The 25,701-nt window shown below is 40.9% G+C and overlaps 1 protein-coding gene across 3 annotated transcripts in view; it reads right to left on the reverse strand.

Annotated features, from left to right (window-relative positions):
* LOC125695064 (N-acetylated-alpha-linked acidic dipeptidase 2-like) overlaps nucleotides 1–25,701 on the reverse strand; it is a 37,108-nt gene that overhangs the window by 7,471 nt on the left and 3,936 nt on the right. For 2 of the 3 annotated variants that reach the window (XM_048949135.1, XM_048949126.1), the window contains exons 4-18: nucleotides 25,068–25,169; nucleotides 24,164–24,289; nucleotides 22,398–22,584; nucleotides 20,970–21,063; nucleotides 20,594–20,692; nucleotides 18,661–18,746; nucleotides 16,731–16,850; nucleotides 16,230–16,312; nucleotides 14,006–14,069; nucleotides 11,265–11,332; nucleotides 8,759–8,850; nucleotides 7,459–7,549; nucleotides 6,548–6,812; nucleotides 3,958–4,039; nucleotides 2,819–2,911 (exon numbers count right to left, since the gene is read on the reverse strand). In XM_048949135.1, the coding sequence (XP_048805092.1) occupies nucleotides 2,819–2,911; nucleotides 3,958–4,039; nucleotides 6,548–6,812; nucleotides 7,459–7,549; nucleotides 8,759–8,850; nucleotides 11,265–11,332; nucleotides 14,006–14,069; nucleotides 16,230–16,312; nucleotides 16,731–16,850; nucleotides 18,661–18,746; nucleotides 20,594–20,692; nucleotides 20,970–21,063; nucleotides 22,398–22,584; nucleotides 24,164–24,289; nucleotides 25,068–25,169 (1,652 nt within the window). Of the gene's footprint in view, nucleotides 1–2,818; nucleotides 2,912–3,957; nucleotides 4,040–6,547; nucleotides 6,813–7,458; nucleotides 7,550–8,758; nucleotides 8,851–11,264; nucleotides 11,333–14,005; nucleotides 14,070–16,229; nucleotides 16,313–16,730; nucleotides 16,851–18,660; nucleotides 18,747–20,593; nucleotides 20,693–20,969; nucleotides 21,064–22,397; nucleotides 22,585–24,163; nucleotides 24,290–25,054; nucleotides 25,170–25,701 lie in introns of those variants that run through there. The other variant, XM_048949143.1, reaches the window with a different exon arrangement.

The following is a 25,701-nucleotide window of genomic DNA, read 5'->3' on the forward strand; positions in this document are numbered from 1 at the left end:
TTGCAGATGTGGGATCAGGGAAGCCAAGGCGCAGGCAGAACTGAACTTGGCAAGGGACGTGAAAAACAATAAGAAAACCTTCTACAGGTACATTGCCCAGAAGAGACAGGCCAAAACGGGTGTACCTACTTTGGTAAATCTAAAAGGAGAACTGGCTTCAACAGATGAAGAGAAAGCTGAGGTGCTGAATGAGTTCTTCACCTTGGTCTTCACTGGTGGCCAGGATTCTAGTCTTTTTCACGTCCCTGAACCCTGCATAACCAAACCTCTATGTGGGGACCAAGGAGGTAAATCCCTCCCCACTGTAAGGGCAGAGCAAGTCCGAGAGTGCCTCCTTAGACTGAATGAATACAAGTCTATGGGGCCGGATGGCGTGCATCCCAGGGTCCTGAAGGAGCTGGCTGAGGTGGTTGCCGAGCCGCTCTCCATCATATTTGAGAAGTCGTGGCTGTCAGGTGAGGTCCCAGATGACTGGAGGAAGGGTCACGTCACTCCCATATACAAGAAGGGGAGCAGGGAGGACCCGGGGAACTACAGGCCGGTGAGTCTCACCTCCGTGCCTGGGAAGATCATGGAACAGATCCTCCTGGACAACATGCTCGGTCACATAAAGAATGAGCATGTGATCCGAGACAGCCAGCACGGCTTCACCAAAGGAAGGTCATGCCTAACTAATCTTGTGGCCTTCTATGATGGAGTGACGGCATTGGTGGACGAAGGGAAGGCGACTGATGTCATTTACCTGGACCTGAGCAAGGCCTTTGACATGGTTCCCCACCACATCCTCATCTCCAAATTGGAGGGAAGTGGATTTGATGGGTGGACGACCCGATGGATAAGCAATTGGTTGAAAGGCCGCAGACAGAGGGTGGTGGTCAATGGCTCTATGTCCAGGTGGAGGCCGGTAACAAGTGGTGTCCCCCAAGGGTCTGTCTTGGGACCGGTGCTCTTTAACATCTTTATTAATGACATCGATGAGGGAATTGAGTGCACCCTCAGCAAGTTTGCTGACGACACCAAGCTGAGTGGTGCGGTTGATACGGTGGAAGGAAGGGATGCCATTCAGAGGGACCTCGACAGGCTGGAGGGCTGGGCTCGGGTGAACCTGATGAGGTTCAACACGGCAAAGTGCAAGGTTTTGCATTTGGGCCGGAAGAACCCCAGGCACCTGTACAGGCTGGGAGGAGTGGTCCTTGAGAGCAGCTCGGCAGAGAAGGACCTGGGGGTCCTGATGGACGAGAGACTGAACATGAGCCAGCAGTGCGCTCTGGCAGCTCGAAAGGCAAACGGGATCCTGGGCTCCATCAGGAGAGGGGTGGCCAGCAGGGACAGGGAGGTGATTGTCCCTCTCTACTCGGCTCTTGTGAGGCCCCATCTGGAGTACTGTGTCCAGGTGTGGAGCCCTCAGTACAAGAAAGACATTGAGATTTTGGAAAGGGTCCAGAGGAGGGCAACTAAGATGATCAGGGGGCTGGAGCACCTCCCCTATGAGGACAGGCTGAGGGAGTTGGGCTTGTTCAGCCTGGAGAAGAGAAGGCTGCGGGGTGACCTCATTGCAGCCTATCAATACCTGAAGGGAACCTACACCCAGGAGGGGAGTAAACTCTTCAAAAGGGCTGACAACAGCAGGACTAAGGGAAATGGATCCAAGTTGAAGGAGGGAAGATTTAGGTTGGATGTTAGGGGGAAGTTCTTTACTAGGAGAGTGGTTAGGCCCTGGAACGGGCTGCCCAGGGAGGTTGTGGATGCCCCGTCCTTGGACGTGTTTAAGGCCAGGTTGGACGGGGTCCTGGGCAACCTGATCTGAATGTGTATGTTTGGTGGCCCTGCCAGGCAGGGGGGTTGGAACTACATGATCCTTGGGGTCCCTTCCAACCCGGGTGATTCTGTGTGATTCTGTGTGAAAATTATGGGAGAATAGGTAAGAAAGGCACGGATTCTTTGGAGGAGCAGTAATTATATGGGATCAGGAGTGGACAAAATCATAACTTTTTTTTTTTGTTTTTTATAATGAATAATTGCAGTCCTACTTTTAAATTTATTTTGTTCATAAAAGGTAAAAAAGTGCATTTGTAGTATGTGAAAGATGCCCCCCAACTAGAAATAAACAATAAATCAGTGTTCACAAGAACTGCAGAAAACAACCATTTCACTGTTACACAAGTGTGAACACTTTATTCTCTGAGGATGGAAGTCCCTCTGCCTGAGGGACTTCTAGCTTGGTGCAAGTGCCATCAGCCAGTGAATCAGGTGCATCCAGCCATCAGATGTATCCAGCCATTGGAAAAAGGGGGATATTGTGAGCAAAGTGAGGCAGTTGCACACCTGACATTGGAGGCTAGCTTCTGGCAAGTGGAACTAAGAAATGCATTGGACTTCTACAGAGGGTGGTGAATCGAGCACTGCCTTCCTCCAGACCCACAGGCTTGTACAGAGAAAATTTCAATAACAGCCAGTTAAGGATTAAAGACAACAGCAAGCAACTAAAGGTGGGATGGACAGGACTCCACAGAACAGCTCATGGGCTGTATAAAAACTTCACAGAGTATCCTGGCTAATAGACTGCTGGAACTGGGAAGACCAATGAGGGTGGTGCAGATTGCAAGTTATCAACAAAGTCTCCTACTTGCTGAATAATACCTAAAACAGTATCCATTGAGCTATGATGCCTACCTACAGCCTACATAGGAGTTAAATTGGCTGACTTGTTTGAGTGGAATTCATCTCCAAAATCACCTTGGACAGCTAAGAAATTTAAGAGCTAGAGGACTTAACTTAGTTAAGGAACTTGGACAAGTTAAGAAAGCTATTATCTCACCTGTAAAACTTCCTTCCTGGTAAGCCAAGAGGATCAATGAAAGCTCTTTCTATAAACATCAGCTGATCATTGATGATTCGCACTGCAACTGGGCTGCAGAAAATGGAAACAAGATGCATTTCACATAGTGAGGAAACATGACCGATCCTTTTCATTCAAATACTTCTCTTCTTTGGACAGAAGGTGAAGCTTTGCAAATAGTGGCCTCCAGCCACCGCACCCATAGGGCATGTGAGTCCCACAGAATCATTAAGATTGGAAAAGACCTCTAAGATCACGCCCAAACATCAACCCACCCCCTATGCCTCCTAACCATCTCTCAGTGCCACATTTCCACAGTTCTTGAACACTCCTAGGGATGGTGATTCCACCACCCCCATGGGCAGCCTGTGCCAGTGCCTCAACACTCTTTCTGTGAAGTGTTTCCCAACCTCCAACCTGAACCTCCTCTGGTGCAACTTAAGGCCATTGGGCTGCCCCCTAGGTATTCAAGCACATGAATGTTTTATATACTCTCAAGCATCACTCTATCTCCTTTAGGTGTGCTAAAAGTATAAATATTTGTGACACCTACAGCATTCAAGCATAGGTGTCTAAATACAGAGCTCAGTCCAACTTTAACTTCCACTGCTATCTGCTTTTCCATTTATTACAATAATTGTAATGACAAACTGATATTTATAAGCTCTACAGCTGATACTATTCATCACTGAAAGCAGAATTAATCCTGGCAGATATTGCCTGTCTCAGAGTTCAAGGGCTCTGCTCTATACTAATCAGACAGGCTCCCTGTGCAGTCAGTGTCCTCGCTACCCAAAGAAGATGTGATTAACTGCCCCTTCAAAATACTAATTTTGCTCCATTAAATATAAAGGGACTCAAGACAAGTAATTATATCTTTAAGGTGGCTGAAAACTAAGCAAGATAAATATCACCCCACAGAGAGAAAGAAATGCAGGCTGCACTAGGAGCAAATCCAGAACTGACTGAAAGTTCAGCTGGTCTGCATTTGTAACTTATTCCAGCCAACCAAAGTCTGATGGAGGGTTTCAGGAGTACCCTGGGACAAAGAAGGGAAATACCAAGAGATGAGCTTTTACCAAAATGAGATACACACGTCCTTATGTTTTCAGACTTACTCCTTCCTGTCCACTTGCTCGAGCCTCCTGTGAAATTCAGCAGCAGCCTCTGAGAAGTTCCCCACAGCAGAAAAAAGAGGATCTGGAATGGGAAGGATTTAAACAACTTCAGACAATCTGCAGAGCCCAGTACACCTTCCGTTTAACCAGAGGGAGCACAACTACATGTGTTTGGCTGCGCTGCTTGCAGTAGTTTTCCCATCTCTCACAGAATGTATTACTTTCCCCAGTGCAGGCTTGGAAGAGCTGCACTACCAGCAGGAAGAAAGACCTCAGCCACGGCCCCGTGTGCCATCCACATCATTGCTACCCCAGACTCTGCCTGCTACACCTGACCACACATTTGGTTGCTTTCTCCAGCTCTGCCCCTGGCAGCCCATCCAACCCTGTGCCATAGCTGAGCCGCAGAAGCAGCAGACCTCCTGCTAATGACAATATCAGCAGCAATGGTTTCCCCGTGGAAGGGGCTGTTTGATACAGACCTGGGGAAAAGAAGCCATTTCTGCAGCTGATTTCTGTAGAACAAGGCGGGTGCTGTGAGCAGAAATGGCCTCACCAAAACTCACTGCCCAGAAGGAAGTTTCACAACTTGCATATTTTGCCTACAAGTTTCAGAAATCTTTAGATAATCCAGAATATCATAGAATCTACATAAGTAGAAGCACAGATTTTGCACCTGCAACCTGTTTATGGACTGTGGTGTGGAGTCACCTTGCTGGGGAGGATTTGCACTTGTCCACGACTGCACTTCCCTGGGGCAGTAGTTATCACCTTGCCAGAGGACAGATGTCCCGCTGACATCATGGCTGCATTGAGGCAGCAGATTGTATTTCAGAAGCAGTAGGAGGGGATTTAAGAGAAAAAGGAAAGGTCATCTGAAAACATATAAGAGAATTTGTGCTCATGTTCATGAGCTACTCCATGCTGCCAATTTTGTTTGAGAAATATTATCACTTCTTTTTTTCTTTTTCTTTTTTTTCTTTTTCCCCCGCAGGCCTTATTTCCAAATAGCTCATTATTACAAGTAAATATTTAATGAAGAAAAGGCTTCCAGCATTCATAGTTGCAGAGGAACAGCTGAAATGGTAGCACAAAGGCAAATTAAAAACTTCATCAACTGTTTTGAAGGACAATTATGTGATTTATTCAGCTTTAATTAACAGCTTTCTGACATTCGGGGATGTCAATAAGCAGCTCCATAGAAATGTTGGGTGAAATGAATTTCGATTTTCACAGTAATGTAAAAAACTACATCTTTATTGCAATGCACTCTGGTGCCACTGAATAAACATAGAATGAGAATCATAGTTTTATCTGAGAAATATTTTAAAACGGATCAGGCATCAGAGGAGAGACATGAAAATAATGAAAAATAACAAAAAGGTTAAAAAAATGTGCCTTGTCAAAGTGCCCCATCTGTGAAGTTCTTAAGGACTTCAGTGATGGGGAAAAAAAGCCTCAAAAATTGCTTGTAGAGCCTACCTGACATAGTATATGTCAGTATAGTATATGTATGCATCATTTAGAAATTAATTTGGTCAAGTTCTAATGTGAAATGGGAAAGAAATACGAACAACGGAAATAAAAGATTTAATAGAAATGTTGGGAGATATTCCAATAGTGGAAAAAGAAAGTCCAGTCTTGATGTTTCCTCATACGATATACTGTAGTTCTCAATGAATTAAGTCTTTCTGTTAGGTAAACTCTCAGTCGGGGCAACCCATCAACATCACAAAGGGCTTCCGTTGTGGTCTGATGGCAAAAAACAACATCACTACAAAATGGTCAAGAGTTTTCTACCTAGGCCATTATAGGAAGTTTTAAATGTCTTTTTTAGGTTTCCCCCAAGTGGGGATTTGATTTGAATTTCTTCACATTTCAGACAACTCAAAAGAGGACTATATTAAAGCTAACATGTCTTCTAACCTGTGATCCCTCAGCAAGCTTGCTGAGGGTGCACTCTGTCATCGATGTCACTGATAAAGATGTTGAAGAGCACCGGTCCCAAGACAGAGCCCTGGGGGATGCTGCTCGTTACCGGCCTCCACCTGGACACAGAGCCATTGATGACCACCTGCGGCCTTTCAACCAGTTTCTTATCCATCAAATGGTCCACTTTGTCTGCTGTAAGCTCTGAATTGGAAATGAAGTTGCTAATATAACTACAGAAAACCGGCCCCATAGACTCGTACACATTCACTCTCATGAGGCAGTCTCAGACTGGCTCTGCCCTTACAATGGGGGGCAATTTGTCTTCTTTTTTAAGGAAGAGAAAATAATCTGGTCACGGGTGAGAACCAGATTGATACTATCTCTTTGTTCTGCTTTTGATTCTGGTTTGTGGCTGCTCACCAGTACTGTGATAACACACCTAATGATATGAATGAACATTATTGTAACTCAGTCATCTCTAAACAATAACGTATTCATTCCAGTTAGGTTCAGAAAGATCTTTTTTTTAGTGGATCTTAATATGATAGCAGGTTGGAAACAGAAAAGGAATTCAGTTTCAGAGAGAGAACAGATACATCATGTCACTGCATAAATCCAATTGACCCACTCAACAAATTCTGCTTTGGCTGTTACTCACCAAATGATACTCCATATGTTTCCAACTGTTTTTCATGTTTCTTAGCCAATTCATAAATTCTGTCGCTGTACCCTTTTAAGGCCTCTCCATAGTCTCTACAGTCGAATGGAATGACCTGGGAATCTGCAAGTTCATAAACCAGTTTGCCTCGCAGCTTGGCAATTGCTAGCTGTTTCGTGAAGGTGGGGTCATAAAATTTTTCCACTAACTCAAAGGTCTCGTACACAGTGTGATAAACAGGGTAATTGCTGAATTTGTCCGTTTTCTGAAAAAAAAGAGCAGGTAAATTTGTCAGTGACTACAGTGAAGGTTGTATTGCTGCCATGATGTTCTGCACAGCTTCCAAATGAAAAAAGCTACTTCTTAGAAAACACAATTTGCTCTCCTTCCCTTCTTTTTGTGTGTTCATCTTCAGAAAATAAAGCAACCCAAATCCATGGGCTGTCACACAAGAATAAGGGAGCAGGTTTCCTTCTTCCCACCTACGCAGACCTGACTTCAGTTCCCTTGTACAGACATGGCCTTCACTGATTTGGAAATCAGTCTGAAGTTTGGGATCACAGAAATCCTCAGCCGTGGCCCCTCTGAATAATGCACAGTTTCCTGAACAAACTCCAGGGGGATGTATATATTAAGGGGACTGCTAATAGCACAGTGGAATGAAATCCACCCTCCCGATCAGATACTATAAATATACTCCTGAGAACTTGATAGCCCATAAAATGTACACATTACAGTAACGTTTTTATTCTCCACGCCATTAGGCTTCTTGTTAAATTCTAAAATGGTACTGATGAGTCAAAAACGAGCCAAAAATTCACTGAAGCTTTTTTTTATTAACTATGAATAAATGCTTTTAAAAGATGAATGTTCAGCACCACTGAACCCCTCAGAGCAATCTGTTGGCTCACCCTGTTCTTGGTGTAGCGCACTCTGCCAGATGCAATTCCCAGTCGCTGGAAGTAAGCTTCAAAATCACTGCCTGATCCCAGTTTGTTTATTCTGCATGTAGGAAACAGAACACATCAGAGAGGCAGTACTTATTTTATAAAATGGTGGTAATGTATGCAAAATGCAGATTTTCACAGAAATGGAGGTCAAGGCTTCTGACACCAGGGACGCCAGTCAGATTAGAGAGTAGATGAGCAGCAAGCTTAATTACCCTAACTTTATTCCATCCAGTATCCAGTATTACTACAAGGATCTCTTAATGGTAGCATCCCTGACTGTGACCACATTAGGAAAAAAATGAACGTGGCGTGCACGAGAAATGATTTGCATCAGATAAGCCTCTGCAATCTTAAAATATTAAATACTTATTCCCAAATTAAAAGGAATTGGGAGGCAATATATGTAAAAACAGATGTGCTTACATACTTAAAGTACTCCACAGTACAAAGCCTGGCAAATAATTTCCACAGCAGAAAACATTAACATTTGTCTCTTACAAGTAAATATTGCCATCTGCTGGATAGGTGTTGCAAGACAAAGGAAAAGCAAAATATCAGCTAAGACGGATTAGATCTAGTAGGTTTTTCAAAAGGAAGAAATCTTAAGTGAGTTTGATATGTCTAGAAGAACATGTTACCAAGGCTTAAAAGTTGATAAGGTCATCCATGCAGAATATTTGGGTCAAATGATACAGGGAGCAGTTCTATTTGCCTTATGAGAATGTAAGATTTAGCCATACCAGTCATGGGCTTAAACAACGTGCTGAGGTTTTAATATCTTCAGATATAGATTTTTAACGTATAACGTCTACATCCATTGTACAAACAAAGAATAAGTATCATGAGAGCTTTTAACTACTGCCTGAGGCAGTTTCTTTCAACAAAGTACTTACTTAGCATAACTTGATATGTCTTGATATGTCTATCAAGATAAGTCTTGATATTATTTAGAAGAGTAACTAAACTATACTTTGATTTTTTCCCCACCCTGCACTTCCGTGTTTGTTTTCCAAAATGTTTTTCTGTTCAAAACAGACTTTCAAAGAGCGTGAGATTTTGTTCTTGTAGTGGACATAGATGTCACAATCATTCAAAAAAAGGTCATGACATTTTATTTCATTTTAGATATTGTTAGAGACTTCAAGTACTAAAAGATTTTTGCAGCACTGTCAACAACAGCACATCCTGAAGAATTCCAGAGAAGAGCCATGCTGTGACACAATGAAAACATTGGGAAAGTGAAAACAGACAAATTACTTACCTGGGATAACTGTTATTTTCAGGCGCAGGGTCTTTCTCAAGCCAACTCTCATAAAGAGATTTATTTTCATAGCCTAAATCAGGGCTTGAAATCTGGAGAGGAATACATTATAATCTCATTGGAAGTACCTCAAAGTCAAACTGGTATCAAAAGAGACCTTAACCAACAGCACTGCCGTATGCAAGGAGGCACACCTACCCTGCTTACTTCTATATGCAACTAAACAGCATCACACAGGCACCTGGAACCAACCACAGGCAGAGGGCAGAGCAAGACAAAAGCTGTAAGACACAAAATTAAACCCATCTGGTTTTGGAAGAAAGCAGAAGCGTACTTGGGGCTTCCAGGACTTTTTACCAACTTATTATAGCGCTGTGTATGCACACGTACAAGTGCACAGGACAGTACTGAGGAGCTGCTCCAGCTGTTCACCTCTCAGCTGGCAAGAAGAACAGACAGCCCTAAGCCACCACAACTTTGCACCACAAAACAATGGCGTTCCCTCAACAGGCTGAGCCTGAAATTGGCATTTCTTACAGGAAGCTTGTAAAGGAATTGTGGTCTGAAGTAGTGTCAGTGGAACACAGCCAAGATCGGAGCCCTGTTGTGCGAGACACACTTTCCTTTAAAAAAAAAAAATAAAGGGTAGTTATGTATCCATGATGGAAAATTAGGAAGCTAGGAAATTGGCTGTTCAAAGCTGCTAGAAGAACTATGGCAGAGTTTCACATAAATCAGAACCCTGGTCCAGGTCTCCAGCTATGCTTACCTGTCTGTGACAGCTATGGCTAAAGCTACCATTGTCCTTCAAGTGTAAAATTGGCCATGATCTGCACAAGATTGGGATTTTTCTCTTTTTCTTTCTCTCTCTTTTTTTTTTTTTAATGCAAAGCATAAATGTGCATGGGTAGATGCATAATATTGTTGAGTCTTAATACAGCATTGAAAAACATACAGACTCCAAAAATCCCTGAAAATCCTAGGAGCTCTGACCTCTAAAATTATGGCAACAGTTAGCAGAAAAAATAACAACTTTGTGAAGCAGTCATTTGACTGCTGTCATTTTCAGGGCATTTCAGTAAAGTTTTAAGGCTAAATTGGAAATGGCATAACAGAAGCAAGCTGAACTCTTGACACGGGCAAGTGAAAGTGCTTCATGCTCTGTCAGAGATGTTATTCTAACAGCTCTGCTCATATCAAAACCATTGGCCAGCATTTTCATACAATGCTAAGAACCTTGTAAAATGAACTGTCCATTCTAACTTAGATTTAAGTCTGGAATCAGATCCCAGGAGAAAAAAGATGTTCAAATCCTTACATAAATTCTGTGATGCTAGAATCAGTGAGGCAAGGAAAAGATATATCACAGCTCTACAATGTTTATCAGTCACCTGTACATGTGTTTCTATGCTACCAGAAATGGTGGCCTAGGTAGAAGTGATTTTTCAACACATTGCCCTCAGTATCTCTGATTTCTTTTCTTCAGTCCATCAAAAAACATCATTTTCCTTGGGGAAATCCCAAAAACTTCTATTAATGATCTCACAGGGAAGGTCAAAGGAGTAGGAAGGAAAGGTTTCAGAATGAGAGATATGTGGTCACAGGCGGCCACTTGGGACACATCAACATTGGTAAATTTAAGGTAGTTTGGAATTGAAAACTACAAAATTGAAGCACTGTAAAAATTGAGCCATGATTTTATTTTCCATGGCAGGCAGTCACCAGTCAAGAAGTAAGAAAAGATAGCCAGAATTTATGCTCTAGAAAACTGTGGCACAAAACTGAAAAAAAAGAAAAAAAGAAAAAGAAAAAAAGAGTATGTAGAGAAAATGCATTGTAGATGAGATTCTTCAGAGAGAGAAAATAAGTCTTTCAGCCTCGTGATAATTTGTGCTGAGAGTTAAAAAAGCAAAGGAGACATTATCTGACCACTTGTAGTAAAGCAAATCCATACATCTGGCCCACTACAAGGCCCATTCAGTCCTCTGATATTTATTACAGTGTTTCAGAAGCTCAGTGAGATCTGGAGGTGATTCAAGGGGATCTGAGAACAACTGGTATCTAGCCAGTGTGAAAAGAAATAGATTTTAGATTGTAATAGATGGCACTTGAATGTCAAATGCAGTTTATTTCCTTGCATGCTTACAAGAATTGATCTTGCTTAAGTGTTTTCTTATCTCAAACTTAGTTATTTATCCAATTATCTATATTCCAAGTTTTATACATACATATATACAGTTATCTCTACATACAATTGTTTCACTATACATTGCAAATAATATTCCAGCTATGTCAGCGATACATTTCAGCCTTGCTCAGCGTACCAGGGAACTGTGAGCCAGGATTGTGAACCATTGAGAGAATGTTTTGCTACTGATTTGAGTAGGATCAAGATTCTTTCAGCATTGCTGTAAGACAAAAGCAATATTACTCAATAGTCCCATTTTATCCAATAAATTTGCGCATTCTCAGGAAATCAAGAACAATAAACACTCTGATTCAGTACCTCTTTCGTTAGATTATATATCAGTTTGTAGAGAAGAGGGGTGCAGTCAACTCTTAATGTGTAGTTGCCTGAAAATGAAGCACAGACATGGAAATCCCTCCACATACAACTGGCATTATCTTCTTAATGGATTAAGCCCTGCAGTCCTTTCTTAGACAAACTCCTCGACTCCAAGGCAAAGAATTTAGATCTTTCCTCAGGATATACACAGAAACAGACTGTTTATTTGGTCACACTTTGTAAGCTCCTGTTTCTACACAATTATGCACTGGTTATTGAACATGCAAAGTAATGTAGTGAAGTTTCCACGTAGTTCTGGAATATGTGCAACTATCCTTCATCAGCTACTTGTCACTCATTGACCCTTGTCTCTCACATGCTCCCAAAAGCCTGCATTTAACAGAATGGAGTGGTAAGTGGGTAAGTATCTCATAGGGAAGCTGTCAGTCATAGCAGCAAGAGCCCCACTGCAAAGAAACTGCTGCCACTGCTGAGGGAAGCAGGTCTGCAATGCAGTCTTTTCTGTAACCACCCAACAGCAGCTGGGCAAACATCTCTCCCCTCAGATGTGGACAACAAGAAGGGTGAGAAGGTTTTGACATAATGAAACATCAGAAAACACTGTTATTAGGTCTTGTTACTGCTTTAGACCTGGAGTCATCCACTGCATGCCCACAAGAGCCAGCGTTGGACTAACAGTTACAGAAAACCCAACAGCACTGTAAAAAATTCTAGATAATGTTAAAATCAATTGATAACATTAATAATGTTTCCAACAAGAGTCTCTATTTGAGAACTGGAAATTAGAGACACAAAAATACTCAAAAGAATGACTTGCTGTTCCTTTTATGGATTTTCACGTCTCAAGGCCAATGAATAGAAACATGGCACAAGAAGCACTGTAGAAAAAACATTATGATAAAAAAATTAATTCCCAGACTATATGGATGTTTTGGCTCTACAGCGGATGCTCAGAAGAAAGTGAAAGACGCCCGAATACTTAAAACAGTCCTCTGATGATGGTGCTTTTTTGCCTTACTACATATCTTTCCCACTGGTTTTACTTTCGCACTTTTTTTAATGCACAAAGCAAGAGACGTGTTTGAGTAACGAGGATTTGGAAGAAAATAGTTAATGCAGCAGCATGTTGGCTGCAGATCAGCTGAAAAAAATGAACGTGTTGCAATCCATGCTGAGAATATGAAGCAGTTGTAAAGCTATTATTTCATCCACGAGATCTAAGTGTGAACTTCTGCTCCACTTTTTCCACAGCATGTACGCTGTATAATTGAAGGAACAGCTCTACTGTCCTTACAGCCAACCTCCAACACAGCATTTAGAAACTGGGTTTGTCTTTTCTTTCCTTCCAATCCTTTTGTGACAGACAGAATTTTCTGCTGACAGGAGTAAGAAGAGTTTTTAAATGTGCCTACTGATATCCATTTTATTCACACAGAGTAAGCACAAAACGGTTGGGTTTAACATGGAAAAAGCAATGCCAGAAAGAACTGTGCTGAACAGATTCATGGGGCTCTACTGATGGAACTCCTCCCCTACAAGGACAGGCTGAGAGAGCTGGGGCTGTTCAGCCTGAAGAGGAGAAGTCTCCAGGGAGACCTGAGAGCGTCCTTTCAGTATCTAAAGGGGGCTGTGAGAAAGAAGGGGACAGACTCTTTAGCAGGGTCTGTGGTGACAGGACAAGGGAAATGGTTTCCGACAGAACAAGGGGTGACTTAAACTGGATATTAGGAAGTTTTTCACAATGACAGTGGTGAGACACTGGCACAGGTTACCCAGAAAGGTAGTGGATGCCCCATCCCTGGAGACACTCAAGGTGAGGCTGGACAGGCTCCAAGCACCTGATGGAGCTGTACGTGTCCCTGTTTATCGCAAGGGAGTTGGGCTGGATGGCCTCTAAGGGTTCTTTCTCTTCCAACTCAAACAGTTCTATGATTGTATGATGATTTCAGCACAGAAAACAGCAAATGAAGATCTTCTGTAACAAAGCTCAAAATAATTTAATGATATTATCCTTGCTATTCTGATTTAGGTCATTGTGCTTGCTCTAACTTCCCAAGTCTAGCTTATAAGCAGCATTCCTGTATGCCAGATTCTTCTGAGAATCTGAAAGACACAGTAAATTAAATAACGGTGGGTCACTTTTTTTGTGAATCACTCCTGAGAGCCTATTTTTCTATGTCAGCTCAGGCATATTCTGCATTGAACTCTGCACAGCCTCCCTCTTCACAGCACTGCACAAAGGGGTGCACCCCATCCCAAAGCAACTAAACGATTTCCCACACCTACAAAACATAACCCCAAGGTTTTGACACTAATTGTCCTGTGACTGTAAATAATTATAGTGTCCCAAGATACTGCACTTCCACAGTAAATGGAGCTGGAGCTGCAGGTATAAGTCAGCCATACATCATAACAATAATTGCATAATAATTGCTAAAGCAGTTAAGAGAGATTTAAAAATTCAGACTGCTCAGCTCATTTGCACAGAACACTGAATACAGAGGAGGCCTTCTGGCTTCCAGGTATGTGGACTGCAGCTCATGGACGGCACTACTTGCAACAAGCAAGCAACATGAGGATTTGGATTGTCCTCTCCCTCCACTTCATTCTGTATTTGCTACAATTACTGAATATTACATAATTGATGTTTGCTAGCGACAGTAATACACAGTGAACTACTAAAACTGACATCCATAAAGTAAAGTGAGTTTAAGACACACCTTCTATAGAAGAATCTGTGTTGATGTACGCCACTGCCCGTTCCTGGAGGACTCTGGCATTTTCCTGGGGTTGTAAAAGTGTGATTATTACCTTCAGGTAGTGACATTTACTGAAGAGCATATTAAGTATACTAGGTGGGCTTTTTATTGTTTGTTTTAACCACATTACCTTTAGAAAACAAGTCAGGATAAGTAGCACGATGTTCTTCGCCAATCATTGTGGTGTTTGAGGATGGGTCAATGATCTGAGCATACAGCATTCACTCTTGCTTCTGGGACTCATTTTTGTCTGGAAAGCAACCAACCTCTCATACTGGAGAGAGTCCAGATGGGTCTTCAATATCTCCATAGAAGGAGTCTAAACAAATTATCTGGGCAACCTCCTTCCTAAGCTCTGTCACCCTTACCATAAAGAAGCTCTCCCACATGTTTGTATGGAACTTTTCTATGTTCAAGTTTTAGGCCACTGCTCCTTGTCCTGTCACTAGACACCGAGTAGAGCCTGGCCTCATTTGTTTGCCTCCCACCTCTTTTTAGATATTTACAAACATTAATCTGATTCCCCCTCAATTTTCTTTTCCTCAGGCTGAACAGACCCAGGTTACTCAGCCTTTCCTCGTACAGGAGATGCTTCAGGCTCTTTATCATCTTTGTGGCCCTCCACTGGACTTTCTCTAGGAGATCTCTATCCTTTTTGAACCAGGGAGCCCAGAACTGGACACAGTATTCTAAATGTAGCCTCACCAGTTTTGCTACTGGTATCACGTTCCAGTATTTAACTGAATTTTAACAATGATGAAGCGGGTATTGCTGTCATTTCTATACTCACTCATTCCTAAAAACAATGAATCAAAGCAGTTTTGAGTCAACTACACATTGCTTTCATGATAAATATTTACACATATGCTGAATTTTTTTTGCAAACCGGTAATTATTTTTGGAATTGATATTCTAATCAGGAAGGGATATGTTACTAAATCTTGGCTTTGTAATAGATATTCTAATTAGGTTAGTAATTGATACTTGATTCATTCAATTTATAACAAACTAATTATTTTTAAATCACGCAAACTACAAATTAGCTTGATAATTGATAACTCGATAATGCACTCACTATCTTCAAAACAAACACTAGAGAAGATTCTGCAGGAGAATATGAAGGAAGAAAGCAATCTTGTGTGTGCATACACGGGGCCATGCATATGTGGAAAAGCATATTTGCAGCATAAATTCCTTCATGATGTGTTTATATAAGAAAAGGACGTTGCCACACTTGCAGAGTCTTTGTTACAGAGAAGACAGTAAATATAATGGATTAATTTTTCCCAAGATTTAGTAGATGGCAGATCTGGCAGCTGCAGGAAAATGAATGTAAGCTGTGAGGAATGTCTCCAGAGAAACTAAAATCTAATTTTGGTGTCAAAGAGGAGGAATGCACACCACTGAGACAAAGCAGGAAAACAATAACAGAAAAACATTGAGGTTCAGATATGAGAGGTGCTTAGAGGCTTCTAATCTACTACAGCTGCCATGGAGTGAAATAGTAGATGATAGATTACTGGCTGTTAAATTATTAAACAAAAAACATTACAGAGCAGCAGTAGTAATACGAGAACAAGCATACAGAGAACTAATCTATTCATTACTTGCTCAAGAGAAATAGATCTTTTAAATATCATGCTTCCATACACCTCATACTTAAAATTGTTCTTTTTTCTCTTGATAGCATCTAAACGTGCCCAGATAGATAAAGAAAGAAACCATAAATAAAAGATTAATATACAGTACACTTTTGTTACCACTGGAATTCAGGAGAGATGAAGTTTTAGAACCAACTTCCTCTAGTCAATAAATAATTTTAAAAGTAATTTATATTATGTTTCCTTTGTCTAATATCCCATAAAACAACATTAAGGGGCAGAGTGTCTATTGCAGCTGGAAGCAAAACATAATTTCATGGGAGAAAAGATTAGTGCAAGTCCAAGGAAAGAGAAATCTCAGCTTTGTTAACAGATGAATGATGCTGTTTTATGTTTCTGGTTTTTGTTCTGCAATTTTGTGTTCTACTGATAAACAAACTAAATAAAAACATTTAAGTATTTTCTTTTACATATTTTGAAAGCAAAATCCAAGTTCTATAAGTACAGAATATGTATAATAAATGAAATTTTAACAGCAAATAATCTGTTAAATGTTCCAGTGCTAATAAAACCATGTTATTTACCTCAGCCCATTCTGTGGAACCCAGCAATCCAAACTCCTCTGCATCCCAGCTAGCAAAAATGATAGTTCGCTTAGGTCTCCAGCCTGCAGTCACCAAATTAATTTTCAAGTTTAATTTCACCACAGTTAATTGAATCTCTTTAAAAAAAATAGACTTAATTGAAATAGCAGGAAAAAAAAAAGAAACAACAATTCTAGGTTCTTTAGAGAAACATATTACTGCAAAGACATTTCTTCTTAATGTAACATTTTCATTCCGTACAACTAAAGTAGTAATATTACACTGACAAGAAAAATGAGGGAATAAATTCAGCCAACTAAGATGCAATGCTGCATTTGCATCTCTTCAACAAATTTGTATATTTCATAATGAAATATACAACCAACTTTCTGTAAAGGTGAAGCTTAAATCAAAGCAGCTGCAACTGGGAATATTCATCACAGTCTCTCAAAGCTGTTCTTTTCCATATCCATCACTTTAAGCCCACAATAATTAAGTTACCTTCCATCTTCATTTTACCAAAACTTCGAACGACCTCTTGAAGAACAGCTGCACCCGTACTTGGATCAATACCACCAAATACCCAGGAGTCTCTATGACCTCCTAAAATAATGTATCTATCTGCAAACAAGCACACAGTATCAATCCTGACTTAAAAATGCATTTAGGTTATTTGCATTTCTGTTGATTCTACCATTATTATTCAACATATTTGTTAGTAACATGGACAGTTGAATTTAGTGGGGGGATTGGAGCACCTCCCCTATGAGGACAGGCTGAGGGAGCTGGGCTTGTTCAGCCCAGAGAAAAGAAGGCTGCAGGGTGACCTCATTGCAGCCTTTCAATACCTAAAGGGAGCCTACAGACAGGAGGGGAATAAACTCTTAGAAAGGGTAGATAGCAGCAGGACAAGGGGAAATGGTTTTGAGAGAGGGAAGATTCAGGTTGGATGTCGGGGGGAAGTTCTTTACAGAGAGAGTGGTGAGGTGCTGGAACAGCTGCCCAGAGAGTCCGTGGATGCCCCGACCCTGGAGGTGTTCAGGGCCAGGTTGGATGGGGCCCTGGGCAGCCTGGTCTCGTATTAAATGTGGAGGTCGGTGGCCCTGCATGTGGCAGGGGTTGGAGATTCATGATCTTTGAGGTCCTTTCCAACCCAGGCCATTCTGGGATTTGGTGATTCTGTGACAGTGCACCCTCACCAGCTTTGTCAGTGACACCGAGCTGCACGGTGTGGTTGAAACTCTGGAGGGGAGGGATGCCATCCAGAGGGATCAGGACAGGCTGGAGAGGTTCAACAAGGCCAAGTGCAAGGTCCTACATCTGGCTCAGGGCAATTTCAAACACAGATGTAGGCTGAGAGATGAGTAGATTGAGGGCAGCCCTGAGAAGCCAGTGTTCAGGATGGAGAAGCTTGACATGAGCCAAGTGTGCTCTTACAGCCCAGACGGAGAACAGTATCCTGTGCTGCATCAAAAGTAGGGAGGCAGCAGGGTGAGAGAGGGTACTGTCCCCCTCTGCTCTGCCCTTGTGAGATCCTGCCTGGAGTACTGCATCTGTGTCTGGGGTCTCCAATAAAAGAAACACAAGGATTTCTTAGGGTGGGTCCAGAGTACCATGAAGATGATCAGAGGGCTGGAACACATCTCTTATGAAGAAAGGCTAAGGCAGCTGGGGTTGTTCAGCCTGGAGAATTGAAGGCTCTGGGGAGAACTTACTACAGCCCTTCAGTGCCTAAAGGGGGTTTATATGAAAGATGAAGAAAGACTTTTTACAAAAGCATGCAGATAGGACAACAAGTTAAGCTTTTAAACTAAAAGAGAGTTGGATTAGATATAGGGAAGAAAATTTTTATTTGGCAATTTTGGCAGGGCCTTTTTTATGAGGCCCTGGCACTGCTGACCAAAGAGCTGTGGGTGCCCCAGCCCTGGAGGTGCTCAGGGCCAGGTTGGATGGGCCCTAGGCAGCCTGAGTTGGTGGGGGCAACCAGCCCATGACAGGGGGTTGGAACAGGGTGGGTTTTACTGCCCCTTCCAATGCAAGCAAATCTATTCTACACACTTTTTGAATTAACATTCTTTTATGCACGTCTTGTTACTCAGTCCCAACAATAGGATGTTAAGGTCCTAAATCATAACCAGTTTTCTGCGCTTTGCATTCTGTCAAGATTTGCCAGACAAACCATATTAATTATATAAGCAGAATCCCATGGTAAAAGGACAGGCATGTAAAGAATTATGTCTATCATTCTAGCATTATAATTCAAGTATATTCTTGAGAATGCCTATTAAAAACAGTGTAGTGGAGGGATGGGACAAGCTATTAAAGATTTCTCAGGTTCCAACACTCTCTGGCTATCCTAGAAAGTGACTTTTTCTTGAAACCCGATGACAATTTCACCAAACAGCAATAAAGAAGGAATTCTTATGCTCACCTGGTTCCACAGCTCCTTTGATGACACCAATGACGTTGTAAATTCGAGCAATTTCATTGTTTGTATGAATGTGCATTCTGACTTTTCTGAAATGAAAAGCAGTTGGTGTAACCATCTCTGAGAAGCTTGTAAGTAAGAAAGTTTATGTTCCTGTTTTGCTTTGTGTGTTCAGCAGTTATCTAATCCATCATGCTGCATCAGCTTCCCATTTCATATTTCAAGTTAAACTGTTGACAGGAAGAGGCCTATACAGGTCAGCTTCTAAAGTTTCAAATGGTGACAGAATTTATTGAATTGTTATTTCTGGGTGACAATTGGTCAAAGGTATGTTAGAGCAGGAAACTGAAAAGTCTACACAGTAACTAAAAATGAACCTGAATTTTGATCAAAATGATAACTGCAGATATAAATCTCTTTATAAGGAATACCCTGTGATTTTTTTAGCAAAACTACATGAATTGTGATAGAAGTTGGAGAGATGGTCATTATAAACAGTTATGCACAAATACACTGAAATCTCTGTTTAAGACAGCAGATCAAAGTGATCAAAATTTGTCAAAGCAAAATAACATTAAAAAAAAAACTTCTCATGAAATTTCATAAAAAGAAAGGGAATTCAGGTATTAGAAGAACTAAAAATAATGTACTATTCAGCCCCTTTTAACCTATAGAAGACACAAAGAATGAAACAACACTGATTTGGGGTCCGGCAAAACTCCAAGAGTTTCTCATCTTTTCGGCAGCGGATCTGCATGGCTGTCAAAATCGAGACCCACTTCTCAAGACAGCTACTGGATCACTGCCCAGAAAGAAACTGGCACCTGTGACTTGAACATGCTTACACTTACACATTTTCATGTGCAAGTGACTGTCTACCTAGACTCAAAGGTCTCCTTTTGATATGGAATTACTCTGATAGAAAAGTACATGCAGGATTAATCTCTACAAAAACTACTTCTCCTATCAAGTGGGAAGATGTTAAAGAGTGCATTCAAAAATATTTCTTTTGCATACGTGTTCACAATGAATCATGGTAGTTCTTTCCTAACTGTTGGTTTTATTACTCTTGAAGACATTCAAAACAGCACCTTGATTATGCTTTCTTATTTTTTTCCTACTTTGTTCCTACTTTGTTCATTTTCAGATAGTGTTAGAACAGACAAGGAAAGAAAAAGGATAAATGAAGTCTTTGCAGAATTATATAGTGTCAAAATAATATCTTGTTCTGCAGGAAGAAGTTGCTCGAAGTTGCTCCAGCAACTGCTGGAGACCTGACCAGTTTTATTTCTCCATCATAGATGAAAAAAGGTAAAGAGCAAAATACTATTACTAATCCAACAGTTCCACGTCCAATTTCTCCCTAATCAAATTAGTCAGACATTGAGCTTCATTTTCTTATATCCTGCTATTTTACAGGCTTTCCACTGTGGGAACTACCAGCTTTGGGAAACAGTTGATGGACTCACAAACCATTCCACAGCTCTTATGCTCAAAGGAACACTGGGGGGGTTTCCAGTGGATGATGGAAAGCTATCTAGAAGAGGACTACCTAATTAGTAGTGCTTCCCTTTTGGACACTGACAAATTGGCTTAGCTATTTTCCCCTTGGTCATTAGAAACATTAAAGAAAAGTAATAAATAGATAGACTGGATATATACTCTTTGCATCTGTCTATCCATTTACATTGGGGAACACTGAGCAACATTTACCTCCAAATTCTAATATTTATCATTAAGTGCTCCCCACTAAGAATGAAGTTAATTTATCCAGGGCAGAGTGGCTGGAACTAGATTTGACTTCAAGGTCCCTCTCATTCAAAACCATTCTATGATTGTATGTTGCTATTAGAACGCATCTGATTGTATTGTTTCACAGTCTTTTTCTTGTGGACATTTTTGCAGTTTTTATGAACAGGTGAGTGTTAAAACAGACCTTGTTGAAAAGTTGTTTGCAAATCCTGGCCCTACATTGTATGATACATTCAGAGCTCCCTTCCAGGTGCTGTCTGGAGCTGCAGGTCCTCCCATTGCACTGTTAAGTGAAAACCAAGAAAAGCAGTTGAACAGTGGGCTAAAACCAGAAATTCCTTTAAAAGCTGGTGCGCCTAAACCAAAGTGGGCTTACAAAACTCTTAAAAACATCATGCCAGAAACACTGCTCCAAATCTTTGAAATTTCTGAAGCACACACTACTACAGAATAACAATAAATACAAGTAACTATACAGATTCCACCATCTTAGAACAAGAAAATCTCACAGTGCATTTGTGAATGCTAAATTGTAGTGAAGAGGACTGATGTATACTCACCGTAATAACACTTCTGCATCATGATATCCAATGGGATGAACTGGGATTTTTGGAATCCCTACACCTTCATTCACTTTGTATCGGAAAGTGTACTCTAAAAAGCCAGAACAAAATATCCATTGTACAGCATTCTTATCAGCTTTCACCAAACTAGACCGAGATTTCTTTTGATCGATGCAGCCAAATATCACTCACAAGCATACATCAATTCCTAAATCATTTCTTACATCATTTATTAGATATTGCTTCTAGAAAACGTAATGAGAGTCTGCACAGCCCCCACAAGAGGTCTAAAGAGGACTCTGAAAGAGACTGACTGCATCACATTCAGAGAACATTCAAGCTGAAAACATCTGGACACTGGAAGAATTATGCATATCAGACACACTTCTTTGTTTCTAACCTTGCATGGGCATCCCTTAAAGTTGGTTGTAGAAAGAGATTATTGGTGTGGATGAATCCCTAATCTGAATGTACATTTGACTGAAGGCTAGATTTGCTAGCCTTCCATCTACGTGCTAGCATGTCCATCTACATTATTGTGTCTCTTCAAAGCTGAAGAGAATGTGAGATAACTAAGCTGGTGTTTGCTTTCTGCCAGCTTCAGCAGACATCCACAGGTGCATGTGGGTGTTGGACTCGATGATCTCTGGAGGTCCTTCCAACAATTCTGTGATGCTGTGATTTATCTAAGTTGCAGACTTTCACTGTCTCTCTGAATCTAGTGAGCCAAATGCACACAGCCTGCCCTGTTAGGTTTGCTTTTTTTCTATATGGTGTTGTGTGATGCCTCCAGTAGTGATCACACAAGCCAGAAGCACTGTTTTGTTGCCAACCCTTTGGCAGACAGGACTGGTAGGCACCTTAATTCAGGATGCCTATAGAGACAAGACAAGCATATGGTGCCAAGTTTCAAAAGGCTTTAGGCTACTGTTATTTTTATTACAGAAATTTACACCCTGTATAGAGAATTTTAAATTGTTTTTCTACTTGGAATTTCGGATGAGAAAGAAAACATACCTCCAAGCAACGCTATTACTTCTCTTTGATGATAGAATATAATGTAGTTTAAACTTGTCCTCTTGCGAAACACAGAGATTTAAAAACAGCTGTAAATTGTTACTCATTTTCAACTACTTTGCAGTCTGTAAACCTGAAATCATTCATCTGAGAGTTGTAAGGCTGAGAAAATGCAAAGAGATTTTCCAGAAAATGTAACCATCCCCACCTAACTCAAAAGCAATCAGACGAAATGATATACAGGCAGAATCTACTGTGCACCAGGAAAATGAATGACTGCTAGAAGTCATTCTAAGTAGCTTTTCTCTTTGCATCTGTACCAAAACCAGACGAATTTCTAGAGCTACAGTAACTTTCAGTATCATTTTAGAAAGTACTTGATGGTCCAAGTACAGATCTGCCACTTACCTTTTGCAGGATAACCAGGTGTTAGAGGATCCCCAGCTCCATTCAGGTTCAGCACATTCCCACGCTGGACTCCTCTGCCTGGAAGGTTCCAGCCATCTGGGTAAGGATCTACTCCTGGGGCACAGTAATCAGCAGGGTCTGAATAAAGTATGACCCCTATGGCTCCTGCTAAAATGGCATTTTTAACCTGTAAAATGATTTGGCATTAAGAAATATAGGTTTTCTTAAGTGCAATAACAATTTTGAGTGCTGTGATTTATTCCCATGGGGACGTAGTTTTAGAAGATATATATATGGAAAAGTGAAACTGATCACAGACTCATCAGAGCAAACCACAACAAAAGACGTTAAGTTCATTATTTGTGTCACACCTTTAAATCATACCTCAAAGCTGTGAGATAAAGCACACGGCATAACACTGAGAGAAAAAAAAAACTAACCACTACCCTCCTTTTCCTTCTATCCTGAATTTTATTGGAGTTGATGTCCAAAGCCAGAGTAGTTACTCAATGTCTGTACATCAGAATCCATGTTGAATCCTTCTCCAAAATACTGCAGTTCTTTAGATGAAAAGTAGTAAATACCTTGGCTCTACATAATACTCCGTTCCCCAAACTAATCTCTTGCAAGAACTGTCTAAAGAGTTTGTAGTCATATCACTCTCACAAGATTAGTATGCTTAACAATTTTCCTTCTGTTACAAGTTATAGTAAAGAAGGCAGACATGCTGAATGCATTACCAGGACTCTTCAACATCTTTATCAATGACACAGACTATAGGACCGAGCACACCCTCAGCAAGTTTGCTGATGTCACCAAGCTGACTATTGCAGTTGATAGGGCAGAAGGAAGGGATGCCATCCAGAGGGACCTTGATAAACTCAAGAGATGGATCCATATCAACCTAATGAGGTTCAATAAAGCAAAGTGCATAATTTTGCACTTGGGTCAGGGTAACTTCAGGTGTATATATAGAATGGGGGAAGAAATCCTTGACAGTAGCCTTGCTGAGGACTTAGAGTTCTGGTAGATGGAAAACTTAACACAAGCCAGCAGTGCGCTCTTACTGCCTGGAAGGCCAACAATATCCTGGGCTGCATCAGAAGAGGTTGGCAGCAGCACAAGGGAGATAACTGTCCCACTCTACTCTGCCCTCATGAGGTCCCATCTGCTTCCAGGTCTGGGGGTCCCAACGCAGGAAAGATGGGGAACTGTTGGAGAGCATCCAGAGGAGGGCCATTAAGATGATAAGAGTGCTGGAGCACCTCCCCTGCAAAGACAGGCTGAGGGAGCTCGGCTTGTTCAACTGGAGAAGAGAAGGCTGTGGGGTGACTTCAGTAAGGCCTTTCAATATTTAAAGGGAGATTATAAACAGAAGGAAAATAAACATTTTACATGGGTAGATAGTGCTTACACAAGAGGAAATGGTTTTAAATCGAAGGGAGATTTAGATTTGATGTCAGGAGGAAGTTTTTCACTGAGATGGGAGTGAGGTGCTGGAACAGGCTGTCCAGAGAGGCTGTGGTTCCTGGAGGTGTTTAAGGCCAGGTTAGCAGTTGGCAATCCTGCCTGTGTCAGAGAGGTTGGAGCTTCATGAACCTTGAGGTCCCTTCCAACCAAGCTATTTTATGATTCTATGATTCTGCTCATATATATTGCAACTTACATTTGTCGTTAACTCCTGCAGGCTTTACTATGAGCAGTATTAGACAAAGCTACCTACAAAAATAAATACATAAATAAATAAAATTAAACACAGTACTCACTTTGTTTCCTCTGAAGATCTTCCCATATCTGGCTATGACAATCTTTCCTGTACAGTTTATTCCCATTTCACGCTCCAGCTTAAAAAAATCTTCAGTGCGGCCATAATTCACATATACCAGATCTGCCTGTACAGTAAAGAACATCAGTTTGTTGGCAATTGGTCATCAAACAAACAAAATACCTCTTCAGTTTTCTTCATGTGTGATATACTTTGCATTTCCATACATGAGTTCCAGCCCCGATAAAAGTAATAGCAAAATATTTCCATCATATCTACAGGCAATCTTGTCTTAGGCAGCTGACCTTCCTGTATTACCCTGCACTTAAATGCTGCCCAGCAGCCGTACAAAACAAGGCTGCAAATGAAAGCAACACAGTCTGCTAACGTAACAAAGTTCTGTGGCCATGGATAAATAATGCTTTCTTGTGCACATAGACACTTGCTATTATATAATTTTATTCATATATACATATAAAACAGTGCTGCCCCTGACTGATCTATCCATGAAGAATTATTAGTTTGAGTGATTTTTTAACCTCTGAAGACACACACTCAATCCAAAATGTCTTTCAAAATGATTTCTATAGTTATTTCCACTTAAGACTCATGGAAATCCTTTCCACATGACTGAGTAATGTGTAGTAATCTGAGATGTATCCAGTTTTCCATAGAAATAGAAGCTCTTCACTTGTTTCACGAACCACATTTCTAACACTTTCAGGAAGGCTTCTTTTAAATAGCCTTCTAAACTTCGCACAATATGTGGCCCAGCTGTCTTCTTCTTCCCTTGTAGTAGTGGTTAATTAAAATTTTATTAAAATAAATTTTGAAATGTTGAAGCAATCCACTCCAAGTGTTTCTCAAAACATGATTTCAGTCAATCTCTTACTTTTCTTTCTCACCTCTGGTGTTCCTTGTGCTGAAAAAGCATTATATGGTGGCGATATATCAGTAACATTTTCATATCCCTCAGGAGGTGGTTCAAATGATGAAGTATTGAAAATCTATCAGTAAATAACATAAGTCTTTGGTCAAGCAGTGCAACTCAAGGTATAAGTTTGGTTAATGCAAATGATATGCTAATTTCCTTAAACTGTCAGCAAAAAGATGGAATGCTAAGCATCATGCGTAACTTCAAAGAAAAACCAGCTGAGGATACATGGCTGAATTTTTATAACATAACGCTGCTATGAATACAGATCACTTGTCAGAAGATGTTCATCAGTCACTTAAGTAAAGAAGTAGCTGAAAAATGCCAAGAGGTGATGGCAATACAGACACACCTAGTTCATCCATGCCTTCACAGGCATTTCTTCTGATAACTCCCACCTATGTTACTATTCATTATTCACCTCTCTGAAGTACTTACACTCCAGTTAAACATGCAGCCTTTCACCACTATCTATCTGTAACACTCACATTGTCTCAAGGTTTACTTTTATTCTTTGTTACCTTGTGAGAGTCCCAGAGATTGTGTTAAGAAGTTTCTGGAAGGCTCTCTCCATTCTTTTAACCTTCCTAAGCACATATTCCTCA

The sequence above is a fragment of the Lagopus muta genome, chromosome 1 (genome assembly GCF_023343835.1).
Source record: "Lagopus muta isolate bLagMut1 chromosome 1, bLagMut1 primary, whole genome shotgun sequence".
NCBI lineage: Eukaryota > Metazoa > Chordata > Aves > Galliformes > Phasianidae > Lagopus > Lagopus muta.